General features: G+C 34.1%; 1 protein-coding gene across 1 annotated transcript in view; it reads left to right on the top strand.

The window, feature by feature from the left end:
• Positions 1–21,210, top strand: part of EXOC5 (exocyst complex component 5) — a 44,107-nt gene extending 22,897 nt beyond the window's left edge. Inside the window, exons 8-18 of the mRNA XM_077768520.1 lie at positions 54–98; positions 206–346; positions 1,698–1,780; positions 2,775–2,984; positions 4,592–4,739; positions 10,307–10,415; positions 14,469–14,589; positions 15,582–15,668; positions 18,437–18,545; positions 18,743–18,958; positions 19,493–21,210. Coding sequence (XP_077624646.1) covers positions 54–98; positions 206–346; positions 1,698–1,780; positions 2,775–2,984; positions 4,592–4,739; positions 10,307–10,415; positions 14,469–14,589; positions 15,582–15,668; positions 18,437–18,545; positions 18,743–18,958; positions 19,493–19,681 — 1,458 coding nt within the window. The 3' untranslated portion in view covers positions 19,682–21,210. The remainder of the gene's footprint in view (positions 1–53; positions 99–205; positions 347–1,697; positions 1,781–2,774; positions 2,985–4,591; positions 4,740–10,306; positions 10,416–14,468; positions 14,590–15,581; positions 15,669–18,436; positions 18,546–18,742; positions 18,959–19,492) is intronic.
• The last annotated feature ends 255 nt before the right edge of the window (positions 21,211–21,465 follow it).

The following is a 21,465-nucleotide window of genomic DNA, read 5'->3' as shown; positions in this document are numbered from 1 at the left end:
ATTGTTAATTATTAATTATTAAATGTGATAATGCATTTCTTTCTTCTTTGTAGGGTTATTCCCATTGTGTTGATGTTTATATAAAGCAGTGCCAGGAGGTAACGTAACAGTACACTTTTCTGGATCTTATTTTATTTTATGCTTATTTGTGTTTTAAAAAACATTTTAAAATTATATATTAACTATGTAAAATGCTTCTGTTTAGGGTGCTTACTTGAGAAGCGATATATTTGAAGATGCAGCAATACTCTGTCACCGGGTAAACAAACAAGTTGGTGATATCTTTAGTAATCCAGAAACAGTACTGGCTAAACTTATTCAAAATGTATTTGAAATCAAACTACAGGTAATTTTAAACAATGACTAAGTAATTCTTAAGGGAATAAGTGATTTTTTTTTCTCTGTTTTAAAAGTTTTTATGTTTTTGGTTTTTTTTGGTTTACTCACATAATGCCCTTTGGAATAGTAATCTTCTTATTCACTGAATTGGAAAAGAATGACAGTGTCATGCTTTTTTTTTTAAAGAAAAATATTGTTCACCAAGATAAAAGGTACTAATCACTAAGCATCATCAGAGCACATTTGAAATTTGNTGTGTTTTTTTTTTTTTTTTTTTTTTTTTGAGAGAGAGGCGTGCTGGTGGGGAAGGACAGAGAGAGTGGGGGTACAGAGAATCCAAAGTGGATTCTGCACTGACAGCAGAGAGCCCCATGTGGGGCTTGAACTCTTGAACTGTGAGTTCATGACCTGAGCCAAAGTCAGACGCTCCACCGACTGAGCCACATAGGTGCCCTGGTAGCCTCAGATTTTTATTTTTATTGGATCTTCACTTTGACCAATGGATGGTGTTTGTGAAATTAGTAATTACAAGTGCAGTCTGTAGAATTTTCATATGATACAAATACGAAAAGAAACATAGTAATTTAATGTACAACCTGGACTCCCATAGCACTATGCATTAAGGCAACATTTCCTAAACTATGTATTCTACTGGATTAAACAACCTAAAAGAAGTTTTTGTTTCTAAAACACAATTCAGGACTTTTTATAGCCTGTAAAGTACTAATGCATACTGTGATTAGGAGAAATGTAAAGTACAGCATCTCTCAATTGACACTAATGTTACCCAGGCCATAGTTTGGGAAATGCAGCTTTAAGGAATTGACTATATCGATAAAGCATCAGGTTTTATTTTTTGGGTTTTGTGGTTTTTTTGTTTCTTGTTTTTTTTGTAAATGTTTATTTATTTATTTTGAGAGGGAGGGAGCATGAGCAGGGGAGGGGCAGAGGGAGAATCCCAAGCAGGTGCTACTCCATCAGCACAGAGCCTGATTGATATAGGGCCTGATCCCAGGAACTGTGGGATCATGACCTGAGCCCAAATCAACAGTTGGATGCTTAACAGACTGAGCCACCCAGGTGCTCCTGAGTTTTGTTTTTTAAATGTACTTTATAAGGCAAGATAGGCCAGTTTCAAAAGAAGTTTTGAAATTCTTAATACTTATTCCTAAGACTGCTATAGATGAACATGTAAATACGGAGGCATTAAAAAATTAAAAGCCTATTTTTTTTATATTGGTATATTTATTATGCATTGTCTTTTCCATTGTCTTTTAAGTAAGAACAGCTCCATAATGTGGAGTAGAGAAAAAAATTATATTTACTTGACATAATGTTGGCCTTTTTCTTTCCTTCAGAGTTTTGTGAAAGACCAGTTAGAAGAATGTAGGAAGTCTGATGCAGAGCAGTATCTCAAAAATCTCTATGATTTATATACACAGTATGTTTTTAATTACTAGAAAATAGTAACATCTCAGATTTTCTTTCTTTTTTTTTTTTTAGAAAATGGTGACGTATTCAGGTATTTTTGAGTAAAAGTTTGTCAGCAGTAAACCTTTCAGCATTAAATACTTAGTTATATAGACTACTGTTGTAGAAAGCGCAGCATTCTTAGCACATTAAGGAATCAGATATTCTTTATAGTCATGTACTTTAATGAAACTTTGTTTATGTTGTTTAAGACTCAGCAATTTTGCTTCGAATCTTAATTGTAAGCTAGTTCACTATTTTTTTTCCTACCAAGTAGCATGATTGTGTTTATCTGCAGTTAAAACTATAGAAATCGAGAAAGTCACAAATTCTTAACAAATGAGTTTCAGCCTTAAGTTTGATATGAAAATTTACCTTCGGCTTTTATAAATGAAAGTGTTATACTTAGTAATATTATATCAGAAGCTTCTTATGGAGTTTTTTTCCAGTCCTGTTGCTGTTGGTCAGTGTTCCTCCTGTTGGGAGGAGGGTTTTCAAAAGTAACTATAATCAGGAAGTCCATCCCAGCAACGTTCAGTGCAAAATACAGAAAATTAGAGGAAAGTCCACATGGACAAAGACAAAAGAGAGAATGAACAGAGTGGATCTTTTAGTATTCTGACATGGGTACCATGTTGTGAGTGCCATTAGAGCACAATGGAAGTCATTCTGCCACTGTTGCCACTTCGGGACTGGTTGGGTACTTTCATCTTCTTTTAAGTCCTTCATCCCTAGGAGATTATCCTTAGTTAGTTTTTAAAACCAAAATGTTGTTTGTGAGGTCAACCTACTTTATATATAGCCCTGTGCAGCTTCTCTCTGTATCCTAAGTATCTTCCCAAGGTTTAAGAAGTGGTGGTTAAAAATATGTTATTAAAATTACATTGTAGAAGTATATATTCCTCAGTGTTGTTACTATACCTAAAATATACATTAATCTTTTTTCCCCCCTTTTCCATGAAAAGAACCACAAATCTTTCCAGCAAGTTGATGGAGTTTAACTTAGGTACTGATAAACAGACTTTCTTGTCTAAGCTTATCAAATCCATCTTCATTTCCTATTTGGAGAACTATATTGAGGTGGAGACTGGATATTTGAAAAGCAGAAGTGCTATGATCCTACAGCGCTATTATGACTCAAAAAACCATCAAAAGAGATCCATTGGCACAGGAGGGTGAGTGTTTTTGTTAAATGTTACAGTTAAAACTAAAGATGTTAAGAATTTTATTGTATTTGGACAAACTTGTCAAATATTGACAGTCACTGGAATTTTCTGTGAAGAACTCATTTAATCCAGCTTATTTACACTATTGATCAAATCCGGTCTCTTGAACCATGTGTTGAAATGATCTATAATGTAATTAAAATGTAAAGCAGAATATCAGCACTATAATGAGTTCTATAGTCTAATTTTTCTTTTTTCGTAGACTGAGTAAATTATTCCAGGTTATTAACTAGGAAGCACATCATTTTTGTTGTTCCAGGTGTGGGAAGAAAATAGAAATAGTTTATATTTTAGATACATTGAGTTTTTTAATGACTTGGGCATAAAATTACTTAGTTAATACCTAAAACCTGGGATTATTCACATACTAGAAGAAAATGGTTTGTTCTAAGAATTGGTGGCACCTCAGTTATTCAGATCTCAACTATCTGGAACCCAGTTATTTCTAGGATGAAACAGAATGACTTATGTAGAGACATATAATTAGAGTCCAGCGTACACTTCAAATCAGTTTTTTGATTCCCAGGTTTGTCATATACTACATAATGATCAGGGAGAGGTTATAGTTAGGAATAAGAAGTGACATCTTGGGGGCATCTGGGTGGCTCAGTTTGTTAAGTGTCTAACTATTGATTTCAGCTCAAGTCATAATCCCGTAGTTGTGAGATCAAGCCCTGTGTTGGACTCTGCATGGAGTGTAGAGCCTGCTTGGGATTCTTTCTCTCCTCTCTCTCTTTGCCCCTCTCCTGCTTGTGCTCGTGTGCACATGTGTGTGCACGTGTGTTCTCTCTCTCTCAAATAAATAAACTTAAAAAGTAACATCTGAAAGGCAGCAACAAATAAGGAAAGGAAAAAAGACTAAAGAACAATCATGAGAAATAAAAACATATATTTGGGGGATCCTGGCTGGCTCAGTTGGTGGAACATGCAACTTTTGATCTCAAGGTGGTAAGTTCAAGCCCTACGTTGCATGTAGAGATTACTAAAAAAATAAAATAAGTAAAATCTTTTTTAAAAAGTTCACAATAGTCTAGAGTTAGGTATTCTAGGAGCAAAAGGAGTCTAACCTAAAGATACCACCATATAATAAATGTTCAAAGTAACCCTCGGTCATTAGGAAAAGCTAAATTATGTTTAATATATCTAATAATGATGAAATATGCAGTATGTTCAAGTGGTTAGATGTATTTAAAAAGCATTAAATTCTTAAAGTTTATTTTAAGAAAGACCATTTAGTTATATTAACTAATTTGTAATAGTCCACTTCCTAAGGAAACCAAACAAGGAGTTTTTGGCTATTGAGTCAGAATTATAGAGCTGAAAAAGACTTTAAAGGTCCTAACTCCAAATACACTAATTTTTCAGGTGACAGTCTATATAGAGGTTAAAGCTTGTTTTACTTTACAGAACTAGAATTTATTAGAATTAGAACTTTTAGGTCTCCTGGTGATTAGTCCATTTTTCTTTGTTGATGCATACTAAATTGAACAGCATTTGAAATATAAATCTGTGTGTAATAAAGTGTTCTCTTTTCATTTGTTGCTATGATGCATTAGTATTCAAGATTTGAAAGAGAGAATTAGACAACGTACTAACTTACCACTGGGGCCAAGTATCGATACTCATGGGGAAACTTTCCTATCTCAAGAAGTGGTGGTTAATCTTTTACAAGAAACCAAACAAGCCTTTGAAAGATGTCATAGGGTAAGAGTTATTATAAATGTACTTATATATAGTTGTGTATTTTAATTTTTGCCTTGTAATAATATATAAATCTGCTCTCTGGTTAGGTACAACTATTTTTTGTAATAAAAAAGACAGTGTTTGTTTTAGAGAACAGAATTATTTTAAAAATTATTTAGAAGCTCATTTTAATATAATTTTACAAGTTGAATATGCCAAATTTTTGGTAAGGTATTAAATCAATACATGAAAGGGAGGTTAAGAACTATCTCATAAAAAAATAGAGCATTGGGGGAGAAGGATGTTTTAAGAACCCAGTTATCAAAGGAAAAGAATGAAAAGTTGATGCCATTAAAATTTAGAATTTCGGTCCAGCAAATACACTTTAACAAAGTAAACAGATAAGTCACACCCTGCAAGAAAGTATTTATAGCTAGTATTACTAGCAGAAGATTATGTGAAACAAATAATAGTGGCAAATAATTGTATAGCACATACTATGTTCAGAGTGCTTTAGGTATATACTACATATTTAATCATTGTAACAACCTGGTGAAGCTTTTATTCCATTTTACAGATGAAGAAACTGAGATATGTACCTCTTAAGCAGTGGAATTGAGACTTGAGATAACTCTTAATTTTTTGTTTGTATTGATATATATAGTTTACATATTTTATATTGATGGATGGTAAATCAATATAAATTATACAAATAAACAAATCAATAGAAAACAGGCTACACATAAACAGAAAATGCAAATTACCAATAAGATATTCCATCTCACTAATAGGAAAATGAAACTTAAAATAGGGAAAATAATATCTCACTCAGTCTGCAAAAATTAGGTCTGATGATATGAAGTGTTGGTAAGGATGGGGAGCAATAGATATTTTCATACACTGTCATTGGAAGTAAAAATTGGTATCATTACTTTGGATAGTAACTTGAGAATTCCTTAGAGAAACTCACAGGTGTATGTGCCATGTGTAACATCAAAGCATTTTTTATAATGGTGAAAAATTAGAAGCAAATTGTGTCTCAAAAATATAATTGATAAAGACATGTTGATACACTAGAAAAATCTTTAACAATTTAAATGACTAGAGTTACGTGTATCAACATGAGTAAATCTCAGAAATACAATGTTGAATGAAGACAAGATGAGGAAAAGATATTCAGTATAATACCGCTTTATATAAAGTTTTAAAAAGGTAAAATAATGGCTTATATTGTTTAGGGATGTGCACAAGCAGAGGCATGATAAATTCAGGATAGTGGTGGTCATGAGAGAGGAGTACCTAAGGGACTTTATCCATATTTATAATGTAGGTTCCCCCCCCCCCATCTGAAGTACATTTGGAAAAATGTTACGATATGACACATCTGGGTGGTTATGGATATATTTGGTAAATTACCATCTCTGGTTTTCTGAATGCTGGAAATAGGTTAAAATATTTCTAAAGATTATCAAACTTGAAGCTGTCAACATTATATTGTTTGAATCATAGTAACTAGCTCTAAATCATGACCTTTGTCTGGAAACTTACAAGATAGAAATTTAGTTCAATTCAGTGCAATCTGACCCAACAACATTATGTGTTTACTTTGTACCAGCTGCCATGTTAGACATTAAAGATATAAATGAAAGACATATACATTAAATTCGAATAGTATGGTGAAAGAAGGTGGCATATAAAGAATCCGTGCAAAGTAATTATATCCTGCTGGGACCAAAGAAGATGCAACCAGCTCTGCCTGGTGAAAGACTTGAGGAAGAGTATTTTTTTAGAAAAGATTACAAGAAGAAGGGAACTTTTGAGGCCTGAGTCTTGAGAGCTACATAGTATATCTACAAGAAGGTAATTCTTGCAGAGAGAATACTACATATGAAAAGACATACATAGGAGCGCCTGGGTGGCTCAGTCAGTTGAGCATCTGACTTCAGCTCAGCTCATGATCTCATAGTTTGATGGGTTTGAGCCCAGCTTCGGGCTCTGTGCTTACCCTTCAGAGTCTGGAGCCTGCTTTGGGTTCTGTGTCTCCTTCTCTTTCTGTCCCTCCTCAGCTTGTACTCTCTCTCTCTGTCTCTCAAAAATAAATTAAAATGTTAAAAAATTTTTTTAAAAAATCCTTGGTGGATGTCACATAGTTTTCTTCCTATAAGAAAAAAAAATACACTAAGATTAGTTGTGTAGGATAAAATGCTTGAAATAAAAATGTTCATGGGAGAGTAATAAGGGATATTGAAAAGGTAGACAGAAACTTTTTGTGTATCATGCTTAGAAATTTAGACTTGACCTTGTAGTTGATGATGGAAGCTTTAAAGGATTATTAAAAAGGGCAGTGTAACTTCTGCACTGTTGATGGGAATACAAGCTGGTGCAGCCACTCTGGAGAATGGTATGGAGTTCCTCAAAAACTTAAAAATAAAGCTACCCTACTGCCCAGCAGTTAACACTACTGGGTATTTATCCAAAGGATACAGAAATGCCCAATGTTTATAGCAGTACCATCAACAATAGCCAAATTATGGAAGGAGCCAAATGTCCATTCACTGGTGAATGGATAAAGAATATGTAGTATATATACAGTGAAATACTACTCGGTGATCAAGACAATAACATCTTGCCATTTGCAGCAACATGGATGGAACTAGAGAGTATTTTTGCTAAGCAAAATAAGTCAGTCAAAGACAAATAATATGATTTCACTCATATGAAATTTAAGAAACAATAGATGAAGCTAGGGGAAAGGAAGGAAAAATAAGATTAAAGCAGAGACCATAAGAAACTTTTAAAGAGAACAAACTGAAGCTTGCTGGAGGGGTGTTGGGTGGGGGGAGGATGGGCTAAATGGACTAAATGTATATTTCACATAGTTGAATTTTTAAGATTTTTTTACGTGGTTTTTTTTTTGTTTTTGTTTTTTTTTCCTGAGAGAGACAGCATGAGCAGGGGAGGGTCAGAGAGAGAGGAAGATACAGAATCCAAAACAGGCTCCAGACTCTGAGCTAGCTGTCAGCACAGAGCCTGATGCCGGGGCTTGAACCCACGAACTGTGAGATCATGACCTGAGCCGAAGTCAGATGCTTAACCGACTGACCCACCCAGGTGCCCCTCACATAGTTGAATTTATTGAGATTAAGTGTTCATGATAGTTCCTTATTATGCTTTTATTATCTATAGAATCTGTACTGGTGTCACCTTTTCATTCTTGATATTGGTAATTTGTATCTTTTTCCTGATCATTCTAGCTAGAGGTTTATCAGTTTTATTGATTTTCCCAGAGAATCAGTTGGTATCTTTGATTTTTCTCTATTTTGTGTTTCATCAGTTTCCACTCTTTATTCTTTTTTTGCTGCCTACTTGTGTTTCATTTGCCCTTCTTTGTTTAGTTTTTTAAGGTGGAAACTGAGGTCATTGATTTGAGACCTTTCTTCTCTAATATAAGCATTTCCTCTTATAAATTTCTCCCTAAGGTACAGCTTTAGCTGCATACCACAAATTTTGGTGTGTTATGTTTATTTTCATTTAATTCAAAATACTTTTAAATTTCCCTTTTGATTTCTTTTGGCCCAAGAGTGATTTAGAATTATATTATTTAGTTCCACATTTGAGGTATTTTTTAGTTCTTTGAATCTTTTAGATTCAGATTTGATTTTATTGTGGTTAGAGGGCATACTTTGTGTATGATGTGAATCTATTTTACATTTATTGAGCCCTGTTTTCTAGCCCAGAATATGGTCTGTCTTCATGAATGTTCTGTGTAACCTTGAAAAGAATGCATATCCTGATGTTAGTTGGAGCATTCTGTAAATGTCAGGTCCAGTTGATTGACAGTGTTGTTTACATCCTCTGTCCCCCTACCAGTTTTCTGTCTACCTGTTCTATCGATTATGCATGGATATATGAATGTGAACAGGAGGAGAATGAAAAGTTTGTTAAGGGCATCTGTTGAGCATCAGTGAGCAAAGAAGAAAGGTGAAGGTTGTGGTAGAGTGATTAGTGAAGAATAAACTTTGGGGGGCGGTATTAAGAAGACCAGGAAGGGAATTGAGTAATATCAAATCAGTATTTATAATAGATCTTTTTAAGTAGGCTATGTACTTCAACTCCCACCTCTTTATATCAGATGATTATCATTACTCTGAGAAAGGTACATGAATGGAGACTACAAAAAGGTAACAATCGATAAATAATACAGGAAGCAGTTATAAGAAGTTCGGAGGTAATTTTTTCACTTTTTAAGGAGAGGTTTCATTTTCTCACCATATTTTTAATAATTCTTTACTGAGTAGTTTAATCATCAGCAACATTAACAGCAAAATGAACATTTGTTATTGTGAGTGTACTGTGTGCCAAACACTGTGCTAAAAATACTTCATGTGCATTTTCATATTTTGTTCTCACCTCTGGACTAGGATGTAAGTACTGCTGATATCATTCCCACCTTACAGATGAAGAAATTAAGCCTTGTGAGGTTAAATAATATCTTAAGGGTGTACTCAACCAGGGATTGATGAAGTTGGGATTTGAGCCTGTCATATTTTAGTGCATCTGTCACTTATTCTGCATCTCCATCCCCAATAGAATAAAGAACCTTTTTTATTCTGAGCTTTGCTAGAATAGCTTTTGTTAAAGTTAGTGGCTCTGGAACTTCTTTGACCACAACCTACGATAAGAAATGGATTTTATAGGGGCGCCTGGGTGGCTTAGTCGGTTAAGCGTCCAACTTTCACTTAGGTCATGATCTCGCGGTTCATGGGTTCGAGCCCCGCGTTGGGCTTTGTGCTGACTGCCAGCTCAGAGCCTGGAGCCTGTTTCAGTCTGTGACTCCCTCTCTCTCTAACCCTCCCCTGCTCATGCTGTCTCTCTCTCTCTCTCTCTCTCCTAGAAATAAATAAAACATTAAAAAAAAAAAAAGAAAAGAAATGGATTTTATAGGGGCACCTGGGTGGCTTAGTCAGTTAAAGCATCTGACTTTGGCTCAGGTCATGATCTCGTGGTTCATAAGTTCGAGCCCCACATTGGGCTCTTTGCTCTCATCATGGAGCCTGCTTCGGATCCTCTGTCCCCCTCTGCCCCCCGATCCTTCCCCACTCACTCTGTCTCTCTCAAAAATTAAATAAACACTAAAAACAAAAAGAAGAAGAAGAAGAAAACAAATGGATTTTATGTAGCAGCCCAAGGGACATTTGTTATATGTATGTTTGTGTATGTGTTATGTTCTGTGTTTATGTGTATCTCATGAAACTATTTTTGGTTTTATTATATACATTGTACTTTACTTTCTATTGATTCTCTCTTCTTTCTTTCTTGTTACAATCCACCAATGGATTGTAATCCAGGTGAGAGAAACATTGATCTAGTCTAAGCCAGGAGAATTGTAGACAAATACGGAACGTTGTAACTATATGACTGTGTATGTGAGAGAGGCATTGGGGGTGGGAATGGAGATATAAGTTATTTTGGTATCTGAATAGTGCAGTGCTACATCTTAGACAAAATTGATTGCTTAAAAAAAAGAAGTTACCTTTTTTTTTTTTAAAGATAGACTTGAGTAATGTGTTTCATTTTTCTTTTTAAAGCTTTCTGATCCTTCTGATTTACCAAGGAATGCCTTTAGAATTTTTACCATTCTTGTGGAATTTTTATGTATTGAGCATATTGATTATGCTTTGGAAACAGGACTTGCTGGTAAGTATATTTATTTGTCTTAGAATTTGCATTAAATTCCTTTAGTCATTCTTTGTTAACTGTATGCATAATAATTGTTTTATATATATTCAACTCTGTCGAATTTAGTTCAATGCAATGAATAATGCTTCTTGAGCTTCTGTAATGCAAGGGTTTTGCAGGTGCTGAAAGTTACACAAAGATAAAGTTCTCTTATATTGCTTACATCAAGCAGGGCAGGCCAAGCTACATAAGTTACTGCAGTGTATGGCAGATTGTAGGACAATGCTACAAGTTATAAAATGTCCAAAGAGCAGAAATAAAGGTGACAGAAATTCTGGTTGAGGCAATTGAGTAATATAAGGCGTAGAAGGAAAAATATACCAAAATAAGCCTGGAAAGGAATAGATTCATATGAAAAGTTTTTCTTTTGCTTTTGGTCTTTTGGGTTTACTGTTACTCATAGGATAATAATAACTTCTTCCCTAAATTCCAATCCCTTTAATCCAGTTGCCTTTCTGAACTTTCCACCTGTTCAGTGTGCATTTCAAATTTAACATATACCTAATGAAGCTCTTTATCTTCCATCTAAACCTGTTCCATTCCCATTTTTCTCCATGTCTTTAAAAGGCATTACTATTATGGGTTGCTCAGGCCCCAAACATAGGAGTTGCCATAATTTTTCCATTTGTTCAATGCCAATAGCCAGTGTATCAGCAAATCCCTTAGTATACTTACTTGCAAACATAACTCAAATTCAACTACTTGTCTCAAGGTGCACTGATACCATTCTAATTTAAATACCATCATCGCTGTCTACTCCAATTGGTCTTTCTATGTACATTCTCACTTCTGCACAGTACTGACTCCACGTAACAGTCAGTTTATTATTTCCTTGTTTAAGACCCATTAGTGATTTCCTATTACTTTTGGGAGAAAATAATAACAAACTTCACAAAGGCATGGCTTCTGATCTGTCCTCCTCTTATATATTCATCCACATCGCTTATTGCACTTCCTCTCACTACCTCAACCCCTCTGGCCTTCATTCTTTTTTCCCACTCAGGCTTTTTGCACTTTGTGTTTCCCTATCCTTCAAACCCTTTTCCTTCAGCTCTTCAATGGCTTCCTTTTCAACCCCTGATCTCAACCAAGAGGTCGCCTTCTCAAAGAGGCCTTTGATGATCACCCTAGCCAATGTAACCCACCTTTCCCAGCCCAGTGCCTCATTATTTTGTCACTGAATTAATGTTTTTCATAGCACTTCTCACAATGAAATTTTCATCTGTTAACATCTGCCTCCACTCAACAGAATTCATAAATTCAACACATACCTTTTAAGTGCCCACTCCTGCACTCATGGAACTTTCAATCTTAGGGGAAAGGTAGACAAATGACTTAGAAGTGCAATGAAGAAAACTAAAATAGAGTAAGAGCTAATGAGAAGTGTTGGGAAGTTGGGATGGGGAATTCAGGAGCAGAGGGCTTTTTTTTTTTTTTTTAAATAAAGGAAAGACAGTCAGAGAATGCCTCTCTGAGGAGACATGAACCACAGAGCTGAATGTAGTAAGGAGTAAACTGAGTATTTGGAGAAAGTATTTTAAGAGAACAGTATGTTCTTGTGGCTAGGAATCTTAATCTGTTTTATTTAACATTGTCTGGCACCTAGAAAGCACATAGCAGATGCTCAAAAATGTTTATTGACTGTATGTCACATCGTTTCATAAAGCTTTTAACATTGAAGCACACTTACCCATAATTCAGTAACCTTGTGGTTTATTCTTACCCATTTTTTTATTTGTTCTCATGATGTAGATAAACATTTGTAGTGTGCTTTTTTTTTTAACTTAATTACAGCAGTCTCTTTTTTTAAAGTTTATTTATTTTCTTAAATAATCTCTACATCAAATGTAGGGCTCAAACTCACAACCCCAAGATCAAGAGTCGCATGCTTTGAGCTAGCCAGGTGCCACAATTACAGTAGACTCTTGACATCGAATATTTAACATTTGCCATTTGCAAATGACTTAATGTGGCAATTTGTATTGCATAATAATACCTCAAAGGTATGAAGATTAAAGAAGATAATGAAAAAAATAATATGAATTTGAATCCATATGGTATGAAGGATCTGTTATTAAGGTCATATGGAAATCTAGCATCTTCATTTTACTAGTTTTATGTATTCACAATTTAGAAGGGTGTAGGGGTGAGAATGTTTCTAATATTCGTAAGCTTTCTTCCATGCAGCCATTTATTTAGTACTTACTGCCATTATTTCTAATGATAGTATAAAATCCTGTCATGCAGAATATTATATATTGTAAAGCTAAATAAACTTAACTATCCGTTATTTCTAGACATCTTGGATCTTTTTAGTGATATAAATAATGCTGTAGTGAACATTGTAGAGCTTAAAGTGTTTTCCTTACTTTGAATTATTTTCTTTGGATAAAATCCCAGAGGTGAAATTACCAGTTCAGACTGTGGTACCTGGGGCCCCTGGCTGGCTCATTTGGTAGGGCATGTGACTGTTGATCTCTGGGTTATGAGTTCGAGCCCCATGTTGAGAGCAGAGTTTACTTAAACACACACACGCACGCACGCGCAAAGTATGTTACCAGTTTTAAAATTTCTATACAACCCTTTTGCAAAAGGGTTTTTTTTTTTTTGCAGTAACTTACACTGCTATTGACCTTTATGATTGTACTAATTCTTTGCATATTATTGAATTTTTTTTTAGAATAAAGGGAAATTTTTTTCTTAATTATAGAGAGAGTGCACGCGTGAGTGCGGGAGAGGAGCAGAGGAGAATCTTATGCAGTGGCTCGAGGCAGGTCTCAATCCCACGCTGTTGGGCTCATGATGTGAGATGAAATCTAGAGTCAGACGCTCAACCTACTGAGCCCACCCCGGTGCCACTGGATATCTTTAAAAACCTTTAATTTAGTGGTTGAAAACATAAACATTACCTTAATTTTTGTATCTTTCATTAGTAATAAGCATTAGTATTTTCTCCATGTATACTGGCTTAATTTTCTTTCTAAGTTTGTGTTGGAGTCTTTAGTTTTCTTACTAGTTGGTGATTTTGTCTTTTTTTTGAGAGAGAGAGAGGGAGAGTGCGCATGCACAAGCATGTGCAAAAGTAGGGGAAGAGCAAAGGGAGAGGAAGAAAGAGAATCTTAAGCAGGCTCCACACAGCCAGCGCAGGGCTCTGTCTCACAACCATGAGATCGTGACCTTAGGCAAAATCAGGAGTCAGATTCTTAACCAGCTCAACCACCCAGGCACCCACTTCATTTTCATTTTTAAAATTTTGAAAAAAAAAATCATCCCATGAAGAATTCTAGGTAAAACTTTTATTTTCTCATGTATGAATATTTTCCTTAGCCCATTATGCTTCTTAATTTTAGCTAGAAACATAAACATCTAAGGTTAGAATGGACTTTAGAGTTTATCTATTGCTCTTTTCCAAAAAAAGATGAAACTGAAATCTGGAGAGGTCAGCTCTCTTTTGGACTCAGCATGTGAAGTCCCCTGAATACCATGCTGAAAATCAAGAATTTACTTTTTAGATAGTGAGGAGACTTTGAATATTTTTGAAGAAATAATAGAGAGCAAGATGAGTAAAATGTCTAAGTTTAAGTACATTACTCTGACAACAATATATTAATAGAAAAGAGAAACCGATTTGAACCCAGGAAACTAATGAAAATTATTTTAACTGAGATAATGAAGCCTTGTTATAAGAAAAATGGTGGAAGTGATTTATGGCCTTTCTGAACCACTGGGCATGAGAGAGTAGGAAAGGAAAGGAGAAGATATAGACCAAGATGATTCACTTATTGATGTATTTTTTGGTTTACCTCAGCAAATAATGAAGATTGGTGTGTAAAAAGTTTAGATTAATTTTATTAAGTTATTAAGCTTAATTTTACTTTTCTGTCCACAAAAATCATTGCTGATTTATTAAAATAGCAGTTGCTTTTATTTATAATGCCACATTCTTTTTTCTGTTACCAAGATAAATTTCTTCAAGTATGATTCTAATATATACATGCCTTCCAATTTTAGGAATTCCTTCTTCAGATTCTAGGAATGCAAATCTCTATTTTTTGGATGTTGTACAACAGGCCAATACTATTTTTCATCTTTTTGACAAGCAGTTTAATGATCACCTTATGCCACTAATAAGGTTAGTCAAACTGAGTTTTGTTAGTGTTTCAATGAGTGTTATAATGTTCACTACATATAAAGACGTACAACAAAAATTTTGTGAGATTAATAGGACAGATTTTAATATAAGGCATTAAATGAGGTTCGGTTTATATTTTCTTATCCATTTATGTGAACTTTTAAAGCACGTGAGGATTAAATAGGTGGAGTATATGTGAACATGCCTTATAAAATTGTATGTGTACTATTAAAAGAGGAACAATATATAAAAGAAAGTTTTAAACATTTTATTGTAAACATTGATATGCCAAGAAATTAGTCTAGAAACAGTTTCAGAGATAAAAATCAGTTGTGATCTCTAAAGCACACTTTGCAAGGATGTGTACTGATTTAAGAACCATAGTGCCACATAGCAAAGAATTCACATAACTATTAGAGTTGCATATTCCTTAATATTTTGGGTGTTTTTGACATTTAGGTGGCATTCAGAAGGCAGATATGATTGTCAAAATTGTTATTTTTTAGTGTAGGAGAGCTACATCAACTGGACTGGCTGTTAGTCTCCAAATTTTAATTAGTATAATTTACTGTATTCTTAAGATATCCTATGGGGTTTTTTTGGTTTTGTTTTTTACTATTATTTAATTAAAAAGGAAACAAACACAAAACAAAACGAAAACCAAACATTCCCAAAATTTCAAAATCACATATATTTATATTTTTAAGGGACATCTTCTCTGAGATGAAAGTAATGAATCTAAATCTTCCTCTTCCTTCTCTTTTAAATGGTTAATTTTTCCTAGTGTGACTTAGGCATAGTAATACTACATAATTTCCTAGTTTGAATTGGGCACAGTAATTACTATTTATGTGCTGCTTGGATTTGCGAGCAAATTAAAATAATATGTATGTGTATTTATAAATTTTTATAGGTATACATATGCATATGAAAAACTTTCAGAGTTATAAAGCTTCTAATGTGATTCCCTCCCCCTTTTAAACTTTGAATAGCTCTTCTCCTAAGTTATCTGAATGCCTTCAGAAGAAGAAAGAAATAATTGAACAAATGGAGATGAAATTGGATACTGGCATTGATAGGCAAGTTGTTAGTTTTATCTTTTATATATTTTTTTTAAGATTTTATTATTTTTTTAAATGTTTATTGTTGAAGGAGCGTGTGCGAGGTGGGGGAGGGCCAAAGAGAGGGAGACAGGATTGGAAGGAAGCAGGCTCTGTGCTGACAGTAGACCCCTTTCCTCTTAATATTTATTAAACTATAAAAACACCATTATAAATGCAGCATGAAAATGAGTTTCAGTATGTTTCGGTTTTCTTAAACTAGATTCATTTGAAAACTTCTTGGAAGCCACCATTTTCTCCTCCTCTTCCTTTCTTCCACTCTTTCAAAACTCCTTAAAAATGGTATGTAACATAGAAGATTTTATTTTCATTTAGAATTTTCAGGCTTATATCTGAAATGCTTTCAATAAATATACTAATTTTCTGTAAGTAAATTTCATTAAGTGGGTGCAGACTCTATGTTCAAAAATTTTTGTAACAGTTTTTGTAGTTAATTATCTCTCTGTGGTGTAGAGCGGGGGGTCTCTTCTTGAGGTGATGTGGGCATATACTTCTAGTGAAGATGATAGTTACCATTTATCAAGCTTTTGCTGTGTGCCAGGCACAGTGTAAGGACCTTCACTTGTATTATTTATTAGTTAGGAAATATTATTTCTGTTTTACAGATGAGGAAATGAAGGCTTAAATAAATAAAGTAATTTGCCAAGATCACACAGTTAGTGGTAGAGCTAGGACTCAGATGCTGAAGCCTGTGTACNTTGGGATTTTTTTTTTTTTTTTTTTTTTTTTTTTGCTGTAATTCTGTTTCTTTCTCTTCTATGCAAGAAAGCATATTTGAGTGCAAGTTAGTTAACAGTGCTGCTAATAAGGATAGCCTGGAATTCACTCTAATTTGTGAAAAACTAAATAATTTTTACTTTATTAGTAGTATCAAACTTGCAGCTCACCTCCCAATTACCTTCTCACTAAGATCAACATACCATAGAATATATGATAATGAGAGAAAGAAAAATACAATTAAGGAATAAAACTGGGAAAAGAGCATGTTACAGAATTAATTACTGAGCCTAATTTACTGATTATATGCTTAGAATAATCCTAAAAACTAGTCTCTACCTTTTGTTTTCAGTCAGGAGATCATACATACACAGTATTTCACTTAATATAATTATAATATGCATATATGTATTATAATCATCCCTTCAAGAAGTATGTGTTTTCTGAATCTAAATCCCTCATATTAACTTACTTTGTTTCTTCTTGGTTTACTTCAGAATACCTAAAAATCAATTTGGGACGGGGCAGGTTGGATACATTAAGCTTTCAGAGGTACAGGAAAGATGTATTTCTTAGGTATCTTCTTAATATCTTTCCATATAAGCTTTAGTCTCAAAGTCTTTGTACTAGCTGACCAGTTGAAGGCATGGTGATCTATAGTGGTCTCATGAATGTGAACTTCTAATTTTTTACCCATTTTCCATGGAGCTAAGAGGTGAGCAGAGCATTCACCTGGTCCTTTCTTGTATTTTCAGACCAGTATCCATCTATAGGTATTAGGTCGGAACCTCTTTGCTTTTGAAGCTCACATCATCTTTTCTTACTGCTGTTGCCTCTCAATCATTTATGTTAGTCCCCTACATTTATTGAGGATTTGGGCAACAGGCTCACAATTTTTCTTTTAATCTTAGTGTAGGTCACTTCCCCTTCCATGTGTCTGATCCATTCATTTTCTTGATCATCTTCACTTTAGCTACCTACTCTCATATCCTTCCTACTGAGCCTTGTTATCATTGGTAACAAAAACCTCAAACTTGGAGATCTCACTCATTGCTCACATTCTCCTGTTCTTCCAACTCCATAACCTGCTTTCTGACCTCAGCAGAAACTCTAGCCCTTAATTTATTCATCTTTTGTCAATCTATCACCCTTTTCCTAGCTTTGGTTTATTCATTATTATGCTTAGTCCCTTCTAATTCCCCTAAAATATATTTTCATTAACCATAACTATCTTACAGATCCTAAGTTTTGGATCAGTGCAGTCTCTTTTATTACCATAACGGGGTGACTGATTGCTGTTGGAGAATATCACATAACTTAAATGTTATTGGTGCCACTACAAACCCATGCTCTCATTTCTCAGCTGGGTCTCAGCTGCTTGCCTTAGAGTATAAATTCATATTCTTCTCATCTCTCCTTCCAAATGTTGGCCATTCGTCTTAAACTCTCTATCTTTCCTCTTGCTAACCATTCTCTGTGTATGATTATTAAGGAAGTAAGTTAGTGACAGGTTTCTAAGATCTTTAATATTACTTAAGTAAAGTATTGGGCAAGAGTAGGAATCTAATAGGGGCGCCTGGGTGGCTTAGTCAGTTAAGCATCCGACTTTCGCTTAGGTCATGATCTCGCGGTTCGTGGGTTCGAGCCCCGCGTCGGGCTCTGTGCTGACTGCCAGCTCAGAGCCTGGAGCCTGCTTCAGAGTCTGTAACTCCCTCTTTCTCTGACCCTCCCCTGCTCACGCCGCTCACGCTGTCTCTCTCTCTCTCTCTCTCTCTCTCTCTCTCCTAGAAGTAAATAAAATATTAAAAAAAAAAAAAGAGTAGGAATCTAATAAGCCCAAGAGTTCATTGATAGCAAGACCTAGAATTCATTTTTTTTAAAAATCTAAAGTCTACCAATAGTAAATAATTTTATGGAGCTATGTAATTAAATAATTTCAATTTAGTATAAATAATATAAAGTAAATATAAAATAAATGGATCAAATATATGGTGTTCTCAATTCTCTAGGACATTAAATTGTATGATTGGACAGATGAAGCATATCTTGGCTGCAGAACAGAAGAAAACAGATTTTAAGCCAGAAGATGAAAACAATGTTTTGATTCAATATACTAATGTGAGTAAAATGATTTAGTATACTAGTAAGAAGATCTGCTTTGCTTAATAATTTTGTTAACATTTTCATTGGTGCATCTTACTGTGCTCTAAGTTTTTTTCTTTTATACTTAGAAATTAATGAGACACTATATGTATTTTCTCCTTAGCTAAGCTGATATCCATTTCTGTGTAATAAGTGTAGAAAAAATTTTACAGGCCTGTGTTAAAGTCTGTGCTTATGTAAGAAAGCAAGTGGAAAAGATTAAAAATTCCATGGACGGGAAGAATGTGGATACAGTTTTGATGGAACTTGGAGTACGTTTTCATCGACTTATTTATGAGCATCTTCAACAATATTCCTACAGTTGTATGGGTGGCATGTTAGCAATTTGTGATGTAGCTGAATATAGGAAGTGTGCCAAAGACTTCAAGGTATGTATTCACAAATATGAAGCTTGTAAATAGGCTCAAGAACGTAAGTCCGACCATTAAGAACGCATGCTGACTTACTAACATTACTGAAAAGCTTACACCTTGATGTTTAACGAGACAGATCTCACATTTCCTAACTGAAACAGTTTTGTTCCAATCATATTTTCATATATCACACATCAGGAAAATATGTTTTTTCTTCATGTACATCTCTCTGAAATCAGTTTTCCTTAAGGTTTAAATTATTTAAGAAAAGTGTTATATTAATGATAACTAATTCTAACCCACAGAAGTATAAATGATTGTTAACTGTTGAAGAAAATTGGCATACTATCTTTTCAGAAAGATTATACCAGGTTTATGTAATGTCTGAAATATTTGCATTTATACTTTCCAGGAGCTTTTAAAATTTTTAATATATTGAATTCTCCCACATTAGTAACTACTGAATAACAATAAGTGAGAAGAATTAAAAACTAATTGTAAAAATAGAAATTGTTTTGTTTCAATGTTTTTTTTCTTCTCTTAATTCAGATCTCACTGGTATTACAGCTTTTTGATACTCTGCATGCCCTTTGCAATCTTCTGGTAGTCGCCCCAGATAATTTAAAGCAAGTATGCTCAGGAGAACAACTTGCTAATCTGGACAAGAACATTCTTCACTCCTTCGTACAACTTCGTGCTGACTATAGATCTGCCCGCCTTGCTCGACATTTCAGCTGAGGTTGAATTTACAAGGGAAACATGTTGTACTTCAGCAGGTCTTGGTTGATAGAAAGCACAGGAGATTTCTTATGACACAGCCAACATTTTATGAAAAAATGACTGTTTAGAAAAACAGCAGCCATACTTACTCTTGAGATTTTATTTGAAATTTGGACACTACCAGCCATATTTTGCTTTTTCCCCTTAAGTTAAATTTTAATTCCATTCTTGAACTTAACAAATTTCAGATTCTAAATTTCACATTCTGTGAAGCTACATGTCACTCTTTTCATCCTGGAAAATGTTGATGTCAGAAGACAAATGAGATGCTATCAGTGTTCAGTTTGTGTTCTGTGACATATTCCGTCGGGAAGTTTCACCATCCTATTTTGCATTAATGGTAAAATACGGCAAAACTGCATTTATTATTTACCAATTTTTAATGACCTTTTCAGCACTTGGTAATTGTTAATCAGTTGTTATTTTAGGTTTTCCTAGAGAATTTTTGCCTCTTTCAAAAGGTTAACAATTGAGCATAATTTCTGTAGTTGGTTAATTGGATTTTTTCCTGAGGTACAACAATAATATTCCAAGAAAATGTTATAGACTAAACTAAAATGATGAAATGTTTTATGTAGATATTAGGAGTGGATCAGAATACATCTGCTTTCTGGGTAAAAAAACTTAAAGTTTACTATTTCTTATTTCATGAACAGATTTTAAGCCAGTGCTAGCAAGAAATAATAAGTCTACCTTATTTTATATTTCACTTAAGGTAAGGTGGAGGACCTTAACTAAAGGATCCATATTTATTCATTATTTTAATATTATAAGGGAAGTAAAGTTGAGGTATAGTCTAAATGGTGAATATGAGAAATACTGACAGTGTTTAGCAACACTGCAGCCCTTTAAGATTTCTTTCTCAATGCTGAACTGGAATAAGATGGGATGGCTAAACATTGGTAATGGGTAATCTATTTTAAGGGGAATCAGTAATTGATAGATAGCGTTATATATTCTAAGTCTGGAGATGAGCTTTGTAAAGACTGATTGCTTTTCAGATCTATAGTTTCTGTCATCTTTTTCAAGGCATTTCTGAAGCAATTCTTATTGAATGGAGTTAATTGAATTGGCTTAATATGGTGACATAATAAATCACTTATAAAATTTTAAACATCAAGTGGAAATTTAGCAAGGCTATTACTCTACAATCTCTCTAAACTTGCTTTGCAAGAATTCATTCTTATCTGTATTTAGTGTTTCAGCTCCTTTTGTATTGTTTGTAATCTCCTAGGAAGAGATAAACTTAACGTTCAGTTCATTCTTGGCATTTTTTTTCTTTAATGTAGGCTTTTTGGCCTAATTGTGGCAAACTACTTATCTTTTAAGACTATGTTTCTGAATAGTCATCAATTTTACGAGAACTTCCAGATCCAGCACTAGCTACTGTTCAAGTTACTATTGACCGAATTTTGTTAATTTTCTGTTTAGCCCAGTGTTATCAAGGTAAGCAAAAGAAACAAAGTATGCCAACTTTTGTCAAAGCATTTTAGAAAATTGTGGCAGCTTTAGAAGGCTGCCTAGTTTTCTATTCCCTAGCCAAAGGGAGAGCCAGAACAGATTTTGGATACCAGAGAAAGTCATATGCTTGTACTATTGCCATTTTAGAAAGCTCTGATGTGAATTCAAATTATACCTCTGTTACTTAAAGCCAACAATTTTAAAGCAGTAGTTTTACTGGCCATTTGAACTCTTTGTACACAGTGTCAATTTGTAAAAAAAAAAAAAAAAAAAAAAAAAAA

This window comes from Crocuta crocuta, unplaced genomic scaffold (genome assembly GCF_008692635.1).
Source record: "Crocuta crocuta isolate KB4526 unplaced genomic scaffold, BGI_CrCroc_1.0 scaffold10, whole genome shotgun sequence".
Lineage (NCBI taxonomy): Eukaryota > Metazoa > Chordata > Mammalia > Carnivora > Hyaenidae > Crocuta > Crocuta crocuta.
Note: the sequence above shows the minus strand (reverse complement) of the source record. Positions and strands in the feature narration are given on the sequence as shown.